The sequence below is a fragment of the Chaetodon auriga genome, chromosome 19 (genome assembly GCF_051107435.1).
Source record: "Chaetodon auriga isolate fChaAug3 chromosome 19, fChaAug3.hap1, whole genome shotgun sequence".
Classification (NCBI taxonomy): domain Eukaryota; kingdom Metazoa; phylum Chordata; class Actinopteri; order Chaetodontiformes; family Chaetodontidae; genus Chaetodon; species Chaetodon auriga.
The window spans coordinates 22,273,020-22,293,086 of record NC_135092.1 but is presented as its reverse complement, the minus strand read 5'-3'; the positions used below and the strand labels follow the sequence as shown (position 1 = coordinate 22,293,086).

The following is a 20,067-nucleotide window of genomic DNA, read 5'->3' as shown; positions in this document are numbered from 1 at the left end:
CTCTTCCTCTCATCCCTCTTTGCCTTCAGTCTCTTTCAGGTCTTATCTGCTCTCCTTCCTCCTGAAATTTGCTCCCAGTTTAGTTCATTTCATCTCAGCTTCACTGAGGTTTCTGTGAAGTGATGATGTTGAAAAAGTGTCTTTTAAAGAGGCAAAGAGATGAGACGACGCCTCCGTTCAGTCATTTTCAGGCCGACTGGAGACAAAGCAGATTTTTACATTTCAGAAGTCACTAAAGACAAAACAGACCTGAATTACAGCTGACAGTGAACTGTGGACAAACAGAGTCAATGAGGAGCAGAATCAGACTCTGAGCTGCCATCCAGAGTCAAACTGGGCTCAGGGACACTTTGTGGAGGAGGCAGGAATCAAACCCACCACCCTGAGACCAGCTGACGGTAACTGACAAACAGCAGTTCAAAATGTACCTAAACAGGAAAAACTCTGATAAGAAACTTCTTATTCCTTAAAATTTTGTTTGAGTTTTAAACCTCTGAACAGCAAACAGGAGCTTTAAGTTCAGGATGCAGCTGCAGACCAACAGCAGGGGGCGCCACAGACTGCAGGAAGTCCTGTGTGACCGCTTTCATCCAACCTGCTGCAACCAACTGTCACACCAGGATCAATACATCCACCAGTTTTACTGATTAACTGATCGATCATGCAGTCTAAAACATGTCAGAGAATGTGAGAAATGCAACTAAAAAAAATGACTTTTAACTATCATTCAATCATTAAAACTATTAATTTTCCGTCACTGAATCAATAAATCAAAGATTTCTGATCATTTAATGATCAACGTTTTATTTATTGTTGATGAGAAAGTTGTCAACAAAATATCAGTTTATTGATTGGCGTTTTAATGTTGATCTGATGGATGTTTCATCAATGGGTTCATCAGGTTTATTAGCGGCTCCTCTGACGTCATTGATCAGCTGTGTGTGACACAGCTGCCCCCTGGTGGTCGCAGCAGGTTAAAGCATCTGTGGGAATGTTTACGCCTGACTGATGAGTCGACTGAAGAGAATGAAAAACACTTTAAAATGATCAATGATCAGCCGAACGTGAACCACGTGTTTCTCATCCTGATCATCGACGTCCACGTTTTTCTAAAAGAATCAATCGATCACTGATCAGGTTAAACTGAGCAGTAAAACATTACACCTGCTAAACATCAGCATGTTAGCACGCTGATGCTAGCACTTAGCCTGGCAGAGCCGCCAGCATGGCCGTCGACTGTTTGACGTATTAAACAGGTAGACAGGTGACAAAAACAGCACCATCAGTCGCTTCAACGGCAGAAAATGGGAACTGGGATGGTTCTGTGGCGATGCTGCCATTTTTCAGGACAGCGTACGAGCTGCCGTCCGTCAGCGGCCATTTATCGTCAGGGCGCGACGATACGCTATCACGATACCTGCATATCCATTATCACGGTTTACACTTTGTATTAATGATCGAAATCTGCAAAGTCGCTAAAGCTCTCAGATGAACACAGTGCAGTAAGAAGTATTAATATTTGTCTCTGAGAGGCAGAGGAGTAGAACGTAGCATAAAGTGGAAATACTACAAGTACCTGAAAATTGTACCTAAGTGCAGTACTTAATGTACTCAGTGACATTCTGCCTCTCCGTCCTGTTTCTGCTGACAGTTTGTTCTAAACGTGATTCACCCCTTCACTGTAACCATGTGCTCATTATTAACTCTGATGAGCTCATTATTTTAAGTGAAACACGATGTTTCCTCTGACCAAACCTCCATCAGTCATCTGCACATTTCACATCAGAGCTAACAGGACGCGCTGCTTTTCATTCTGCCGCTGTGTGTCTGGGCTGTGATTTCATTGGCTGAGCAGAGCAACGAGCTCCTGAAGTCCTCAGAAATGGTGCCTCGCGGCGTCGCTGCGGACGCAGACAGCTCGTGTTTGTTTCTGGGTAACGTCCACAGACTGCTGGCTGCTCTGCACATGGACAGGATGCCACAAGAAAGGGCGACGGCTTCAGCCGTTTGGAAGCGGAGCGTGAGTGTGATCACATGGACGGAGCGGCTGAAACCGTGTGTGTGTGTGTGTGTGTGTGTGTGTGTGTTTACGTGTCGTCCACACATGGTCGTGATTTGGTTCAAATGAAGCTTTTTTTTGGTTTGGAAACAGCTGATCCGCGCGCACAGCGCAGCCACCGACGCTGAGCTGTGTTTAGAAGTCATCAAGGACACCCTGTGAACTGGCCCCCAGCCCACGTGCCCGAGGTACCGTGTGTGTGTGTGTGTGTGTGTGTGTGTGTGTGTGTGTGTGCGCGCGCGCCCGTTTCAATGTGCACGTGCTGGCATGCATGTGCAACATCAACAAACATGCAAGCACTTTAGCTATTCCGAGGCTAACACATGGCTTCAGTCAGCACAGCCTATGTATATACTCAGTATCAGGAGTACTCTTACTTAAGTAAAAGTAGCAGTACTACAGTGTAGAAACACTTTATCCAAGTACAAGTAGGAAAGCATTAACGTCTAAATATATGTAAAGTAGCAAAAGTAATCATCAGTTTCCCCTCAGAGATCAGTGAAGTCTTCTCTTTAACATGCTGTTTTATTTACTGTCTGTCTAAATCTGCAAAGTAACGAAATGTATCAAATACATGAAGTGGAGTAAAACACAAATGTAGCAGAGTAACAAAAGATGGAAATACTGCTAGTACAAGTACCCAAAAGTGTTCTTAAGTAACATGCCTGTGTGTTCTGTGTGTACTGTGTGTTCTGTGTGTACTGTGTGTTCTGTGTGTACTTTGTATACTGTGTGTACTGTGTGTACTGTGTGTTCTGTGTGTACTGTGTGTTCTGTGTGTACTTTGTATACTGTGTGTACTGTGTGTTCTGTGTGTACTGTGTGTTCTGTGTGTACTTTGTATACTGTGTGTACTGTGTGTTCTGTGTGTACTGTGTGTTCTGTGTGTACTTTGTATACTGTGTGTACTGTGTGTTCCTGACGATCACGTCCAACTTTCATACCAACATTTCAGAAATCCAAGACAAAGCTCCACCTTTCCCAGTCAGCATAAAAACACCCAACAAAGCTTTATCTTTCATGGCAACATGACCACAAAACATGATGCCAGTCTGTCTGTCTGTCTGTCCGTCCTCATCCAGTTCAAACCAGTTTGTGTTAATCAGCCGGACGGATGCAGCCTGTATGGTAGAAGCCAAAACATTATTCATGTGACCTCCCATCAGTTGTGTGTGTGTGTGTGTGTGTGTGTGTGTGTGTGTGTGTGTGCGCGTGTGTGTGTGTGTGTGTGTGTGTGTGTGTGTGTGTGTGCGTGCGTGCGTGTGTGTGCGCGCGCGTGTGCGTGTGCGCGCGTGTGCGTGTGTGCGCGTGTGCGTGCGTGTGTGTGTGTGTCTTGGTATGTCACAGTGCTGTGTAATTATGAGTCAAGGTAAAACTCAGAGCTGAACAAGCGAAGCCGCAGAAGAAGGTTTTCCAGAATGTGTCACAGCTTCCAGCAGTGGAGGGAAACTGGATGAGAGTCTGGTTTGTCTGCGTACTTGTACATGCATGAAGTACTCAGATCCTTTAGCTGAGTAAAAGTACCAAAACGAACTAATAATGAGCTGGTAACTATTAAAGCTTCGGCTTGAGGTCAAATGTTCGTTTCTAGAAACACGTGAACGTGTGAAGCTCTTCTGGGCTAACGGTCATTACAGCTGTTTGTTTAAGTTTAAATTTGTGTTTTAAGCTAAATGTTGTCATGCTAACATGCTGATGTTTGCCGGGTATATTGATTAGCATGTCCACTGTCTTACTTTAGCATGTTAGCATGCTAGCATTTGCTAATTAGCAGAGCTGCAGAGTCAAATCACAAAAACACAAATTATACTCGTGTGCCTGCGAACTCGACTTGATTTAAGACAAAAACTGTGTCACCAACAGACCACAAAGACTTTTTTCTGCCTTGTAGTCAAAAAGGTTAAAGGTGAAGTTTGACATTTTCCGATGATTCATCCGAGAACTAGATGATCAGTACTGCGCTCAGGTGTGTACGCTAAAGATGAACCTAGATCCGGGAGGTAGCTAGCATAGCACAAAGACTGGAAACACAGGGAAACAGCTAGCCTAGCTCTATCCAAAGCTATCAAAGTTTGCTGTCATCTTCTTCATTTAAGGCTAGCTTTTCCCCGTTTCCACTCTATGTGCTAAGCTAAGCTAACCATCACATGTCTGTTATGGAAAAATGACTTGGACAAAACACTTTAAAATAGATCTGCTAATTAGCATTAAACACAAAGTGCAGCTCACTCCTGATTTCAAGTGAACCCATCAAATAATTCTTGTTTTAATGAACCAAAGTTTGGTTTGATGTTGGCAGAAGAAGAACACTGTTCGTAAAGAGCTGATGAGGCCTTCCCGAAAGACTCCTTGACTCATCCCACATGCAACAAATCCCCGTTTAACCTATAAACACACAAAAACACACACACGGCTGCTGTGTAATTCCTTTATCCAATAATGTGTATAAGTATGTGAGTACAGTACACGTTCATATACGATGTGCGAATGTATTTTACTGCAAAGGAAAACAGGAAGGAAACGTGTACTGAGAGCTTCCCCGTATACTGTAAGTTATGAATTAGTTAAATAGCATTAGCCTACTCAAAAATTCTATTTTTTCCCTTCCTGCTGGCGGCCAGCCGGCAGTGAGGAATTAGGTCAGCGCTCGGGAGCTCACGTGAGCGCTGTCCTACATCTGGTTTGCTGTAGGCTTTCTGCAGCGGCCTGGAAGGCAGGAATCAGGGGAGCATCAGGCAGCCTGTCGAGGATGAGGGAGCAGCTGCTGTGGTGTGCAGACCAGGGATTTTCAACGTCTGACGCAATGACTCCTCCTTTTTCTTTTAGCTTATATTCAGTTACATTTTGACAAAGTGGCACCATTAACAGTGTGCAGAATGAGGTATTAGCCCTTCCTGTTAGCAGTGTAGCCGTGGATGTTCAGACAGCTGTATCTGGATATCTGAGACACTGAAGAAAACTTAAAAATGTGAGGATTCTCAAGCAAGTTCTGTAGCTATTCAGGTGCGCCTTTTTTTCTACCCTTTCTGAGCTGGTTTATGGACGTTTATCTGCAAAGCACAGTGGAGATCATGATATCCTCACAAAGTGGAAGCCACAGTGAATCTGAAAACACATGGACGGTGTCTGTGCACTGAGACGTGACCGAGTTATGACTCAGAGAAGAAGTGCGATTTCTGATGCAAATGACGTCACTCACTCAGCGGCTTAAACACGTTCTGTGGTCTCCTCACCCACCAATGACAAGCAGGTGATTCACAGCAACAAATACTAAGAATATTAAGAAATATCAGGAATGTTCATGCAAAAAAAAAAACAAAAAACGATACTGTTAAATTATTTTATAAAATAAACCTTTTATTTTATCAAAAGTTGATCATGACAGCAGTAAGATCATGACAATAATATATAATGCACAGAAATGGAATAAACAGCAACAGAGTATATGAAAAACTAGTGCAAAAAATCACAAATACAAAAATATATTGCACTTTGAAGTTTTAGGTGGAAGAAGTCATGTTTGAAGAACATTCTCGATCTGATATATTCATCTGTAAACATTTGTCTTTTACACTTTGTCATTCTTTTCGCAAAGCACGAAGCTTCTGAACATCCAAGTTTAGAAAAATCTACAGCAAGAGAAGCTTCAGTTCAGAGCAGAAACCAACAGGCGACTTGTGGTACTTTATCTTGGTTGGTCGGAGTTGTGCTTTTTCTCTAGACCCTGTTTGGGTTCATACCTGGTCGTTTAAACCAACACACACTCTCTCACACACACAGTCTCACACTCACACACACTCTCACACTCGCACGCTTTGAGCTTACTTTAAGTGCTCGAGGAGGTTGCTTATGTGACACATTTCTGCAATTTCTCATCAGAAACGTCTTTCGTCTAATTTGTCTTAGTTTTGCTTTGTTCACAGAACGAAACAGTTTCCACCTGAAGTTGGTGAGTGACAGCGACGGTCACAAGCTCACACTGTCGTCTAGCTGAAGATAGCTTTTGTCCTGTTTAAATGTGCCTTTTAGATTAAAGAGTACAATATGGTTTACATCTGTGGACAGAATCTACGGTAGCATATAGGCCTGCGGCAGTCTGCGGTATATAAAACCCACCGATAGAAAAACAGTAATTACGGTATGTGCAAAATTCACTGTGAGGCAGGAGGAGGCGTCCTCTGACCACTGGGAGCCATCTTTGTTTTCAGCCTCGTCAGAGTCATACAGTGGCGTCAGAGAACTTTTTATTTGCCTCGTCTTGAGCACAGGATGTGGAGGATCCAGCATGGCTCGAAATCCCTGGTCCATATTTCAATGGTCACCGAATACTCTCTCAGCTGACTCTCTCGGGTCAGGGAGGGTCTGGCCTTATTTATGGTGATATATAATCTGGTGAGAAGCTGGCTGTGTGGGCCCGGAGCTCAGGAGGACGGTGTCTTGTTTGTGCAGAAGCCCTCAGAGCTCACGGCGTCTCCTCAGCGGGACGGACACGTGTCGGGTCTCCTGACGTCCGCGGCCCCGCACACCTCCACGGGGTCGGGGTAAGGGTCGACCTGAGGGAGGGGCACAGAGCTGCATGTTTACAGGCTGCACATGGAGGGCTGAACAGTCTGAAGAAAAGGCCAAGTACACAGAAAACAGAGGAAAACCTAAAGTGTTTGATGTTCTACTGTGACAGATGAGGAATGTTACTGAAATACAGAAATACTTCTAACAGTTTGGAGGACATTTTATTAAATTTATCAAACCCGAATCCTTTCAAATGACCTCATTATCAAAAGGAAACAGCTTTCTTAATGAGAAGATTCTCACGTCTGTACGGTAAATATGAAGCTACAGCCGGCAGCACATTAGCTTAGCTTAGCATAAAGACTTGAAACAGAGGGAACAGTTAGCCTGGCTCTGACATGTTTCATCAAGTTTGTCCAAAAAGTGTTGAAACAGATGGATTTAAAGTGTCTGGAACAGAGAACTCTTTTCTTTTTTAATTCTTTTAAAAACAATTTTAATTATTCATTTTATTTTTGCATCTTAACTGGATGTTTTATACTTTTTGTTGCATCAAATTTCTATTTATTGTCTTTATGCTGCTCTTGGCCTCGTCTCTCGTGAATCAGAGATTGTAATCTGAGACTTTGATGTGTTTCCTGTGAGGTCGTAACAGTGTGTGCGAGTGTGTGCGTAAGAAGTGTACCTCAGAGTAGAGTGGCGGCGGCAGATATCTGAACTCTGTGATGTATGTTAGCAGAGATCCGTGGTCGTCTCCCTCCCCATCAGACCTATCACAGCCCTGCAGACAGTCCCGCCTTTGAGACTCTGATATTGCCAGATCGCTGTAACTCGGCGGCGCTGCAGTAAACAAACAAGCGTGACAGATCTCTGTGAGCTGTGTGCACGTGAAAAAAGAGAAGAGGCGTGCGTGCGTGCGTTGCCTGAACGTACCCTCGGGTCTCTCCTGCAGGCCCAGCCAGCTCAAAGTGCTGCAGTTGCTGCTGATGCTGGAGGTGCGGGTGGCGCAGGCGTGGAGAGGTATGGTCCCGATCACCAAGGGCAACGACAGAGACAAATTCAGCCCGCCGGGGACGTCCACGTACACCTGCAGGCAGAGAAAAGCCAAGAAGAAGAAGATGCACAGATGTTAGCAAACGTTTGATCTGGAGCCAGTTCTACCTGTTCATGTCAGAGAAATTCAGGCCCTGAGGTGACGAAGTATTTTCTGTACACACAACCGTCGGTGTTTTGTTGGAGCCGCCACAGTCCTCAGGAAGCAAGAACCAGAACGTGAGAACATTTTGTTCTTTAACAGCAACTTCCTGCATTCCAGCACCTCCCTGAACCGTCTGTGACGAGATTCGTCTTCGAAAAATATTCAGATCACACTCACACACCCAGGTCACACTGCAGTACACTCCAGTGTTTGAAGTATACACAAACGTCTCTTCAAGTACACCTTTACTGCTTGTGCTGAATTTAAAGTATTCTTGACATCAAAGGAGTACTTCTAAACAGATTCCTCAAGTTCCACTCAAACAGATTTACAATGAATATACTAATTCTGCAGTATTTAAAGTGGTATTTATAGTGGTACTGTATTGTAAGTGTATTATAAATTGTACTTCAGTGTACTTTTACAAGTACACTAACTTAAAATTATTTTTAATAGCAATAAAGTGTACTTTGTAATAAACTCTCAGCATGCTCAATTAAAGTGTACTTTAACTTCATTTGAAGTATATTTAAGTATATTTGCAACACATTGATGACATAAAACAGTTGTACTGCAAGTGTGTGTTTTGAATGCTCATTTCCACTGGTGTACTTCAGTACACTGAAAGTTGTTTAGCAACTATTTACACTTCAAGTACACTCAGGTATTAATCAAGTGGTATTTAAGAACTACTTGAGTACACTTACGTATACTTGAAGCAAACAAAAAGAGTACAAAGTGTTGTGAGTACATTCTTCAAAAAGTGTCATTTAAGTGTAATATTTTTCAGCAGAGTATCTAAACAAACACTTCAGTACTTTTACTTGTTATACTTTAAGTACACATTGAGTATTTTTACACTGTGATACTGCGTCTTCTGTAAAGGGTCTGACAGGTCTGGTTCTCAGCGTCTCTGTGTGAGCCGCCTCCTGGACTCACCACGAGGGCGTACTCCACCCTGATGATGGGGCAGTCCAGGATGGAGGGGGACACCGGGGGGATCTTGAGCAGTTTGCCCTCCCAGCTCTGGCTCTTGCCCTGCGGCAGAGGGTCTCCTCTCAGGTTGGACACCAGCTGCTGGATCTGCTTGCCCTTGCCCTTGGCGAAGAAGGTCTGGGTCTGGTACAGCGCGGCCTTGGGCACCACGACGCGGGACGAGCAGTTCTCCACCTCGGCGAAGATTTGGATCGATTCGCCTGAAGAAAGAGAGAAAGAAGAAGAGATGAGAGACGTGAAATACAGACAAGGTGAAGAAGAGGAGGAGCTGGAGGAGTGAGGAGGAGGTCCGGCTCACCTGGCGTGTAGCCCTTTCGCTCTATCTTGGCACTGAGGGAGATGGGGCCTGAAGCACAGAACCAGCAGCACAGAGTTTTCTCCTTGGTGCCGGCCTGAGGAGCCTGTTCACACACAAGCATCCCGGTGTTAGGAGCTGCCAGGCTAGCTGTTCCCCCTGTTTCCAGTCTTTATGCTAAGCTAAGCTAACCCACTGCTGGCTGCACCGCGCAGACATGAGAGTGGTGTCAATCTTCACAGAAAGCAAATGAGAATATTCCCCAGAATGCTGCACTGCGTCTTCGCAGCGAAGGCAGCGTGAGCGGCGGCCTACCAGCAGCAGCGGCGTGTTGATGTCGATGTGCTCGAACACGATGAACTCCTTCTTCACTTTGACGGGGAGCAGCCATGGACGGTGCAGCTCCGCTTTCACCCAGTACCTCACGCTGCCGTGCTTCCCCTCGAAGGAGGTGGCCAGAGCCCTGACGGACGACACGCAGGAGAGACAGTTAGGGAGTGAGGACGGGCTGTGGACTGGAAGAGACTGCAGGTACGAGTACTCACAAGTACACAAATACTCACAAACTGTAATTAAGTACCACAACTCTATGTGACCTACAGAAGTGTAATCAACAAAATTTACTTCAGGTTTCCGCAGTAAAACATCTTTGAAATACTTTATATACAGTTAGCTAGTTTAGTCCAGTGGGGCCCAACGTAAGGGTCAGGCCCCTCAAAAGGGTCACCAGATAAATCTGAGGGGTCGTCAGACGATCAACAGGAAAGAAGAAGAAACAAAGTTGTGACGGTTTCTGGACTTTTCTCTAATCGTAGATAATTTGACCTCGTTTGGTCTCAAGTTTCCGACCAAAATCAGCAAAAGTGAAAGTAAATGAAGGCGTTTCAATCAGCTGCTGCTGAGCGACGACGATTCACAGCTGACGGAGACGAACAGCTGGTGGAGCCGATTCTGAGGGCGGTGCCATCAAACCACCACAGAAGAAGAGACGACGTCATTAAAGAGCTGCAGCCAAACATCAAACAATGAAAACATGACGGAGATCAATCACTTCTGTCAGCTTCATGTGTTCATGTGAGGAAGGTTACAGCCTCCTCATCATCACTCCTCTGTCTGATGTTTTCAGCCCTTCACTGAGGAGACGTGACGTTTGAGTCACGTGATTCACGGACGCCATCGTGTCTTCAGTCTGTCTCTGTTTGGTTTTTATTGACACAAACTTTTCCACCGAAGAAGGAAACTTTTTTTTTTTTTCTCTGATTTCTGGTGTTTCCACTCAGTTTTTTCTGATGTACAAACTGAAATGTGCTTAAAGCGGGTGGATGGAAACACACTCAGGTGTTAACATGTTCAGAGGGGAAGTGTCGCTTTGGTGCAACCGCGAAAAAACAGGTCACAAAAGTCTGAGGACGTCTGGTTGAATCGCTCAGTGTGTCGAATTTTACAAGTTTACATGTTTAGTTTATATGTTTTTAGTGTAAAATCAGACAAAATCTATGAGGCAAAAAGTCAGATATCTCCCTCTGAGCTGTGCAGTAGAAGGATAAAGTAGCAGAAAGCAGAAATACTGGAGGAAAGTACAGTATCTGAGTAAATGTACTCACATCTGCGGCAGGTTGAAGCTGAAGGCGAACTCGTGTAAGCCGGCGTGCAGGACCGTCAGACCCTCCTCTGGACAGTCCTCATCTGAAAGACAAGGAACAAGTCCGTCCTATCAGGCAGGACATTCGACTTGGACTCATTCCCGACTGTCAGAGACGAGCGAGACAGACACAGACTCATTTCATCAGCAGAGGGTTCCCTCTGAAGCTGCACCGATTCGACCGTCAGACAGAAAAATCTTCATTTCAGCCCCTCAAACATGAAGAGTCTCTGCTCAACACAACGAGCTGAGTGAGGAGACACTGGGTGGACATTTTCACTGTCTTCTGACTTTTCACAGACTGACTGAATTCATCGAGGACAGAATTAGATGAGATGTTTGACTTTTTTAAAGACACTTCTCAGATTCATGTCGTCTCCGTCTTTAATGGGACATTTCCAGATTATAAAATGGACATTTTAGTGTTTAATCTGGGAGAAGTTCCTCTGCAGGTTCTTCAGGTTTTCAGTCCCACAGCTCAGGTGTTCTCAGCTTTAAGACGCACAGAGAGAAAAGTCAGCGTGTCCTCATGAAGGACTGACACGTTCGTCTCACGCTGCCCGCTGGATCTGGACAGGAAACGCTGACAGACGTAGTAGCGAGCCGCTGAAGCAACGGCGCTGTGGGAGGAAGAACACGACCTCCGTCCACTTCCTCATTTCTGATGTTTGTGTTTGGATTTCAGAGTCTCTAAATGTCTGCAGTCAACTCTGCTCGACTTCAGCTTCCTGCCACCTCAGCACTGCTTCAGTCTGTCTGTCTGTCTGCTTCAGTCTGTCCGTCTGTCTGTCTGTCCGTCTGTCTGTCTGTCTGTCTGCTTCAGTCTGTCTGTCTGCTTCAGTCTGTCCGTCTGTCTGTCTGTCCGTCTGTCTGTCTGTCTGTCTGCTTCAGTCTGTCTGTCTGTCTGTGTGTCCGTCTGACTGTCTGTCTGTCTGTCTGTCCGTCTGTCTGTCTGCTTCAGTCTGTCTGTCTGTCTGTCTGTCTGTCTGTCTGCTTCAGTCTGTCTGTCTGTCTGTCTGTCTGCTTCAGTCTGTCTGTCTGTCTGTCTGTCCGTCTGTCTGTCTGTCTGTCTGCTTCAGTCTGTCTGTCTGTCTGTGTGTCCGTCTGACTGTCTGTCTGTCTGTCTGTCCGTCTGTCTGTCTGCTTCAGTCTGTCTGTCTGTCTGTCTGTCTGTCTGTCTGTCTGCTTCAGTCTGTCTGTCTGTCTGTCTGTCTGTCTGTCTGCTTCAGTCTGTCTGTCTGTCTGTGTGTCCGTCTGACTGTCTGTCTGTCTGTCCGTCTGTCTGTCTGCTTCAGTCTGTCTGTCTGCTTCAGTCTGACTGTCTGTCTGTCTGTCTGTCAGTCTGACTGTCTGTCTGTCTGTCTGTCTGTCTGTCTGACTGTCTGTCTGTCTGTCTATCTGACTGTCTGTCTGTCTGACTGTCTGTCTATCTGTCTGTCTGTCTATCTGTCTGTCTGTCTGTCTGTCTATCTGTCTGTCTGTCTGTCTGACTGTCTGACTGTCTGTCTGTCCGTCTGTCTGTTTCAGTCCGTCTGCTTCAGTCTGTCTGTCTGTTCGCTTGTGTTTGGCATGAGAGCCGACATAAACAGCTTGCATATGTCTTTATCTGTGTGTGTGTGTTTGTGTGTGTGTGTGTGTGTGTGTGTGTGTGTGTGTGTGTGTGAGAGAGAGTGTGTGTGCGCCCCCGTCAAGTCACCGGCTACACAGAGCAAGCAGGAGTAGACCGGTATGAACCAGACTGAGCAGCTTCCTTCAGCTGGAAACTCCAACGCATGCATTACAACTCGCCGTCTGATTGGAGGACAGCGTGACATGAATTACAGCGCGGGCTCTGATTGGTGCAGCCCCGACAGGCCCCTGCCCACATTTGTACAGCCATGTGGTGTGTTGCATGAGAGGGGGAGGAAGGGGTGAGGAAGGGTGTCACACACTGACTGTGAACTCCAGGTAGAGCTGAGACTCACGCAAAGCCCTGAATGAAGAGCGACAGAGAAGAAGCAGTTTTCCACTCGACCCTTTTATTGATCAGCTCACACACACACACACACACACACACACACACACACACACACTGAAAACCAGCATCAGTTACATCCTTTTCACACACTCGCAGTTCTTTGGTCTGACTTTCCTCAGCTTTGATAGATACAAAGCAAACTTCTGTTGGATCACATGATCTGTCTCTGCACTTTGTTCGTGTTTGGGGAAAATTTCTGAGTAAACTTTCAATGTTTCCTTCAAGCAGACAGCAAATATTTTCAAGTTCGACTCATCAGTGAAGTGAATTATTCAAGCTGAGACGATGAAAAGGGATCAGACGAGAGCACAAGCTGCTTTTCTTTATATGACGTTAACCTGAAGACGTCTCAGACCAGCTGAAGAAGACCACCTGGTACATCAGAAGCTCCACAAACAGCTGCTTCGTGGACACCTGACGACTTCACGCAGACAGATTCAGCGAATTCACCTGGAGAGAGAAGCGGCTCTGACACTGAAGTCAAAACCTGCAGAAGTTTCCCACATCACTTCACTTCCTCTTGACCTTTGACCCCAAACTGTGTCGTCCATTCACGAAAAAACAACCAGGACGAAGAAGACAAGAGTCCTCCTCAGAGACGAGCAGCAGGATGACCAAACCTGCCTGATCCTTCAGATCAGGACACTGATGACAACAAACAGACACGTCAGAGAGGAGGCAGCAGAACAAGCACGAGACCGACCACAGACTCAGGTGATCCGGTCTGATCCGCATTCTGTCTCACGGTGAGACGGACCAGGTCCCAGCTCAGCTGCATTTACATGCAACTGTTTTTTCTCTCATTTGCATCAAGTTTTACAAGTAAAACAGAACATCACAGGTGGAGGAAGCGGCTTTTCATCCGCGCGCGCACACACACACACACACACACGCTCAGACTCAGCAGGGTCCTCCCCTCCCTCCCCTCCCTCCCTCCCTCCCTCTCTGGCAGTTTCTGAACAGGTTTGAACCGCTTCTAACAAAGGGAGTTGCCGGAGCTCCGCTTCTTCAGGCTCCATCCGTGAAAACGTTGATTTCTCTTCAGTTTCACAGCGAACATGAAGCAGCTGCTCGTTCGACTCGACGTCGGATCGATTTCCTCTTTCACTCTCAAGTGTTTCATACGTGGACTGTAACTTTTCTGCAGCAGCCTGAGAGCAGAGGATGCAGCCTGCGCGCACAGCGTCACTAACAGCCTCCATCAGCTCCATTAACGCTCATCAAACTCTTTGATTGAACCGTTCAACACGTCGCTGCGCAGTGACGCGACCTGAACCCGCAGACGCGTCAGCTGTTGCATCAGCACCACCGCCGCGGATGGACTGCGGGTTTGGGGGGCTCTGGGGTCTGTTTTGACACTTGGCTGCACCCTGCTGTATCAATAAAGTTTCCAATCACATCATCAATCAGTAATCAGCTGCTGTCCAAAGTTTGCAGCTGAGGCGCATCACTTCACACACTCAGACAACACATGACACAGGTGGAGCGACTCCTTACCTCTCTCCTCTCCTATCAAGGTGTCGTAGTGGTGTAAGTACTCCACCTCCTCCGTGTAGTTCTGGGTGTAAGCCGTGTTGGCTCCGGCGTTCCTCGACTCGGTCCACCGGACCTTGGCGACTCCTCTGGCGGTCATGTCCAGGCTCTTGACCCGCACATCCCCGGTCACCTCCACCACCACCCGCCCTGACACCAGCTCTCCGCCGGAGAACACCGGCAGGTTGCTCTCATTCAGACTGTCAAAGTAGATCGCCAAGGCCCGCACTTTGCCCAGTACCATGATGGCCGTGAGAGAAAACGGGAGGAAAAACAATAAAGAGTCTATGGAGGACAAGTTGTGCGTAGAGCCGCGCGGCACAGACTCACGCGCCTAGCTCCGGGTGCCCAGCACAGAGCCGGGTCTGCGTCCGGGTCCGTGATGGATCATCTGGGTGAGCCACTCAGACACTCAGATGATGTGGCCACTTCAGCTCTCCTCTCCGCTCCTCTCCGCTCCGCTCGACTCCGCTCGGCTCGGATCTCCTCCCGGCCTGCTTCGTCTCTGCGCTCTGTGCTGCCGTCCGCCTCCAGCCGCTGCGCTCTTAAAGCCTCTGTGCGCAAAAATAACCTCACTGAGCATGTGCGCACCGCCACACACTCTCACACACACACACACACACACACACACACACACACACACACACACACCAGCTGAAGTACAGCCTGTAGTACCAACAAGTACTCAGACACTCACACAGGACGTGTCTGTACTAGTCCTCCTTCACATTTCTCATGAAAAGAAAAGATTCTGAATATTTTACAGAAATTTACTGAAAATGATCTCATGTTGAACCAGCGGAGGAATGTAACTAAGTACATTTACTCTACTACTGTACAACTTTGAGGTACTTTATGAAAGTATTTTCATATCGTGCTATTAATTTGTCTACTCCACTACTTTTATTTGACATCAGTTACAAGTTACTTTGACTGGTGGAGGAAGTATTTAAGTATTCTGATACTTTACTATATAATATATTTTACTATAAATACTACACTTTAGTGTTTAGTACTAATACCACACAGTAAAAATAGTCAAGTAAAAGTACCACGTTAAAAATGTCACTCCAGTAAAAATAAGTCTAATGAGGAAAATGTACTTCAAGTACTCAAAGTAAAAGTATTCATTGTTTATATTCTGCTCATAAATGCTACATGAACGCTTCTCACTGATGATCGAAGTCATTTTGATTTCAGGTTTTTATAAATAACATAAATTCTATCAAACCTTTTTCCAAAAGATTTCCCTTTAAATAAGATTATTTCTGAAAGGTTCATTTAAAGCAGCTTCGGCCTCGAAGGAAACAGGATCAGCTGTGTAGTTTTCTGTCATTACTTCTGCAGGTCACAGTTCACTCTGCATCATCATTATTCTTCTGAAGGCTAATTAGAGTTGGCACTTAGCTTTAGCTAGCAGCATAGAAAACAGAGGGATTTTGTCCCAGATGTGACTTTTCACATTATCATTGTTACATAAAAAAAGAAAATTCCAAAGTAAATAATTACTTGAACAAATATTCTACTTGGATCACGAAGCCTTTTTCTGAGTGAACATTTGTTGAAATAAGCAAATCCTAAAAACCTACGAGGGAAAATGAGCTCCTCATGTAGGGAAGTCATCCTTTCATAACGACTGTGCGAACTGCAGCGACTGATGAAGAGCGTGAGGTGAGGTGAGGTGGAAAGCTCTGGAAGGCCTCGACCCTCCAGGTGAGATTTGTTTGTTGATCTCAGAGACAGACTGAGGAAGAAGAGCTGGAGTCACGGCACTGGTCTCGACAGCCAACCACAGACTGGAGCTGAGAGCTGGGAGGACTGAACCTCGTGTGATTGGGCGACTCCATTATGCTTGTTTGTTTCTGAGGTGCTGATTGGTCAAGTGCGCGCACAAGGTGAAGAACTTCCTGAGTTCTCACCTGTTAAGTCTCAGATGCTCACTGATTCAAAGGGATGAGAGTTTGGAGACCTTTGATGGTTTTCATCCTTGTTTTGATTTTATTATTATTATCAGCTGTTTTATTCTTCGTCTCATCTTCGATTCATTTTCTAACCCTGTTTTATTTCATTCTTTGTCTTTTCAATGCGACGCACTCGATGAGATTTCTTTGTTGTGAAGCACTAAAGCTTGTTAGTAGAATTATTAATTCAGTGGTTTAATTACACTTTGTGGTCGCTCACTGGTTGTTCAGCTACGTTCGTTTTGGCATCCTGATTCAAGTAGTTAAAGAACTTCTGTGACTTTTTCTGTCCAGTCAACTCCTGAAGCTGCAAACCACGTTGTGCCACAAAAGGACAGAAAAGATTTTTGATATTTTTATCTCATCGTTGCTTTGGTGCTGCTTCTCTGCTGCCAGTGAACCCCCTTTAGCCTGCCTCACCCCCTCCCTCCGTTATCCCGCCTGCTGTGAAGGCACACCCAGGCCATGCATTCCTCAGACTGCCACACCGCTCACCTGACCTTTGAGTGCTGCATGCGCTAAAGGTCGGGCGTAGCCGAGCGCTCCCACAGCGGCTGCGTCACGGTGGATAAACTGCCTGGATCTGAGCCCGAGGACGAATCACCACGACTTTACTGAGCAAATACACGACACCGACGGGCTCGACCAACAAAGCCCGAAGAGAGTAAACACTGTCTGCTGCAGATGTCACATGTGAGTGTGTGAGTGTCGAGAAGTCAGTCACACTGTGATGTTACATAAAGGCAGCTGATGTAATTCAGTACATCAATCTGTCGACTTTTTGAAGCAGCTTTATTTAAGCAAACTGGAACTCAAACTTCCAGTGTGACGTAAAAAGCACAAAAGCAGCAACACAGCATGTTTCTCTTGTGCAATATTACAGATTTTCTTCAAAATTACAGATTTTCTTCAATATTACAGATTTTCTTCAATATTACATGTTGTTTTTATACTGTGTTTTTTGTGTGTATTTTTCTCTACTGTGCAATAGAAGAAAAGCACTTTACTTATCGTACCTTGTGCAATTTTCTATTTTTTCCCACTTGCAATATTATTTTAACCCCCTCCCCTCTTCTTTTGTAGATAGTTGATTTTTTATTTTGTGTGTATGTCTCCTTTTATATTCCTGCTGCTTTTGCTGCTGCCTGTAACACTCTAATCTTATCTTATCTTACATGTTAATAATTTGATATTTGAAGTTCATAAATAAGTTCTGCAGAACTCTTCTGTGGAGTTTATGCAAAATAAATAAAATGTGAAAAGTTAAAAAGGCCCTCAGATTTTGAACACAGGTTTGTTAAAATACCATGTCAGTGAGCACTCCTCTTTTGTCACTTTAAGCCGACAGGTGTGACGCGTCAAATGCTGATTAGACAGCATGATCACTGCGCAGGTGTGTGCTGGGCAGGTCACAATGAAAGGCCACTCTGAATGTGCAGTTCCATCTGGGAGGAAGACATTTATCAGGTACTGACCTATGACTTCACACGAGTAGGACTGCAGGTGTGTTGTTGTTTTTTGGGGGCAGTCAGCTGGTGTGAGCACTCTTTGCCTCATGCAGGGCGACACGTGTCCTTCACGAAGGCCGCATTCAAACCACCTTCAATACAACCAAAATACAGCACGCAGTATGCAAACTAAAATACAATCTGCAGCAAGCCAAGAATACCTGGATGTTGTACTGAAACCTCCAGTCTGCATCAGATCAGCCTGTCTCACCCACTGTGTCCCACAAAGCAAAGCACACCAAAACCAGCACGTAGTACACACAGAGTACTGCGTTTGTCTGTATTATGTAGTTCTGAATACAGAGCTGTTGATTGTGACCTCTGGAATGTTGGTCTGCTCCTCCTCATTGGCCGTGAGAAGCTGTTGATATTAGCAGGAACTGGAACACACTGTAGCCGATTCACAGCACCTCAAACATCCTGATGACACAGTCTGCAGTGATACAGTCTGCAGTGATACAGTCTGCAGTGACACAGTCTGCAGTGATACAGTCTGCAGGGTGACAGTCTGCAGTGATACAGTCTGCAGTGACACAGTCTGCAGTGATACAGTCTGCAGTGACACAGTCTGCAGGGTGACAGTCTGCAGTGATACAGTCTGCAGTGACACAGTCTGCAGTGGCACAGTCTGCAGTGATACAGTCTGCAGTGACACAGTCTGCAGTGATACAGTCTGCAGTGATACAGTCTGCAGTGACACAGTCTGCAGGGTGACAGTCTGCAGTGATACAGTCTGCAGTGACACAGTCTGCAGTGACACAGTCTGCAGTGACACAGTCTGCAGTGACACAGTCTGCAGTGATACAGTCTGCAGTGACACAGTCTGCAGTGACACAGTCTGCAGTGATACAGTCTGCAGTGACACAGTCTGCAGTGACACAGTCTGCAGTGATACAGTCTGCAGTGACACAGTCTGCAGGGTGACAGTCTGCAGTGACACAGTCTGCAGTGACACAGTCTGCAGTGACACAGTCTGCAGGGTGACAGTCTGCAGTGACACAGTCTGCAGTGACACAGTCTGCAGGGTGACAGTCTGCAGTGACACAGTCTGCAGTGACACAGTCTGCAGTGATACAGTCTGTCTGCTGCAGGTCAAGAAACAACTGGGATGTTTCTAGCTTCCAGGAATTGTGTACAGATCCTGTCAGAGAGGTACGAGTGAAACCAGGCAGGAGCAGTGTTCTTAACACCAACATAGTTTTCAAGGCCATTTGTAAGAATATCCAGACATGACAAGTCAAACTGTTTGGATGGACCAGAGAGCATCAGCAGTGAGCAGCTGATAACAGATCTCAGATAAATCTGATGAGATAACGATGAATGCAGGAATTTAACAGGGAGATTAAATCCTAATCTAACAGTGAGGGTTCAGTGCAGATGAGATTTCTGGTCACAGAGGTGATATTAAGTCTAATTTCATGTGTTTTATTCATGAAATGATGGAGGAAAGCTCACAGGTCTCAGTGGATGCTTCGTATGTGAAGAGGAGGTTTAAACACTGACAGGATCACCTGAAATTAAACCTGGAGCTGTGGAAGCAGCTAGAAATCAAATTTAAGAAATATGAAGAGCACGCTGAGCTACTAATACCACACTGTAAAAGTCCTGGAAACAAGGCCTCACTGAAGTAAAGTGTGTCAGTATTATCAGCAGAATGTCCTTAAAGTAAACTCCTTGTGTATCAGTAAAGTCAGTAAAATGCATCAGATTCTAGAAGATCATCATGTGTTTGCAGCGTGGCCATCCTGTGAGAACCACGTATCTCCAAAAAGTGTGACGAACTCAGAAAAACAGGCTGTTTTTAGCTTTGTGACGATGCATTTTCAGCTGATCCAAGAGGCTTGTAAAAGAGTTTATTGAGCTGAAGAAGACATGAAGGAACTCTTCATCCTTCAGTTCAGCACAAACATTCAACATCAACACATGTGGAGATACGAGCTTTTCACTGGACAGGAAGGGAATCTGAAGAGTAACTAAAGCTGTCAGACAAATGTAGTGGAGTAAAGTGAAACCTTTACTTACAATATGTTGTGGAGTAGAAGTACAAAGTTGTATAAAATACTCAAGTACCTCAAAGTTGTACTTAAGTGCAGTATTTGAGTAAATGTACTCAGTTATATTTCACAACAAAATCCAGCTGGTTTGGTGCACGGTGAACAAACAGGATGAGATAATCAGTGAGCTCTGAAAGTGCTGACAGGTGATTTTACCTCCGAGCACAGAGGCTAACTGTTTCCCCTTGTTTCCAGTCTTTATGCTAAGCTAAGCTAACCTGCTGCTGGCTGTAGCTGTATTCACTGTACAGACATGCGAGCGGCATCAGTTTCAGTCTGGACCTGCGAGCTCAGG

General features: G+C 45.5%; 1 protein-coding gene across 1 annotated transcript; it reads right to left on the bottom strand.

Annotated features, from left to right (window-relative positions):
* Positions 1-5,703: 5,703 nt before the first annotated feature.
* LOC143338156 (arrestin domain-containing protein 3-like) lies at positions 5,704-14,804 on the bottom strand. Its single transcript, XM_076758365.1, has 8 exons — positions 14,214-14,804; positions 10,662-10,743; positions 9,373-9,520; positions 9,061-9,163; positions 8,706-8,962; positions 7,502-7,655; positions 7,254-7,408; positions 5,704-6,612 (listed from the first exon to the last, which is right to left on the bottom strand). Exons 1-8 carry the CDS (start codon positions 14,491-14,493, stop codon positions 6,535-6,537), a joined length of 1,257 nt encoding a protein of 418 aa, XP_076614480.1. The 5' UTR covers positions 14,494-14,804; the 3' UTR covers positions 5,704-6,534.
* Positions 14,805-20,067: the final 5,263 nt, after the last annotated feature.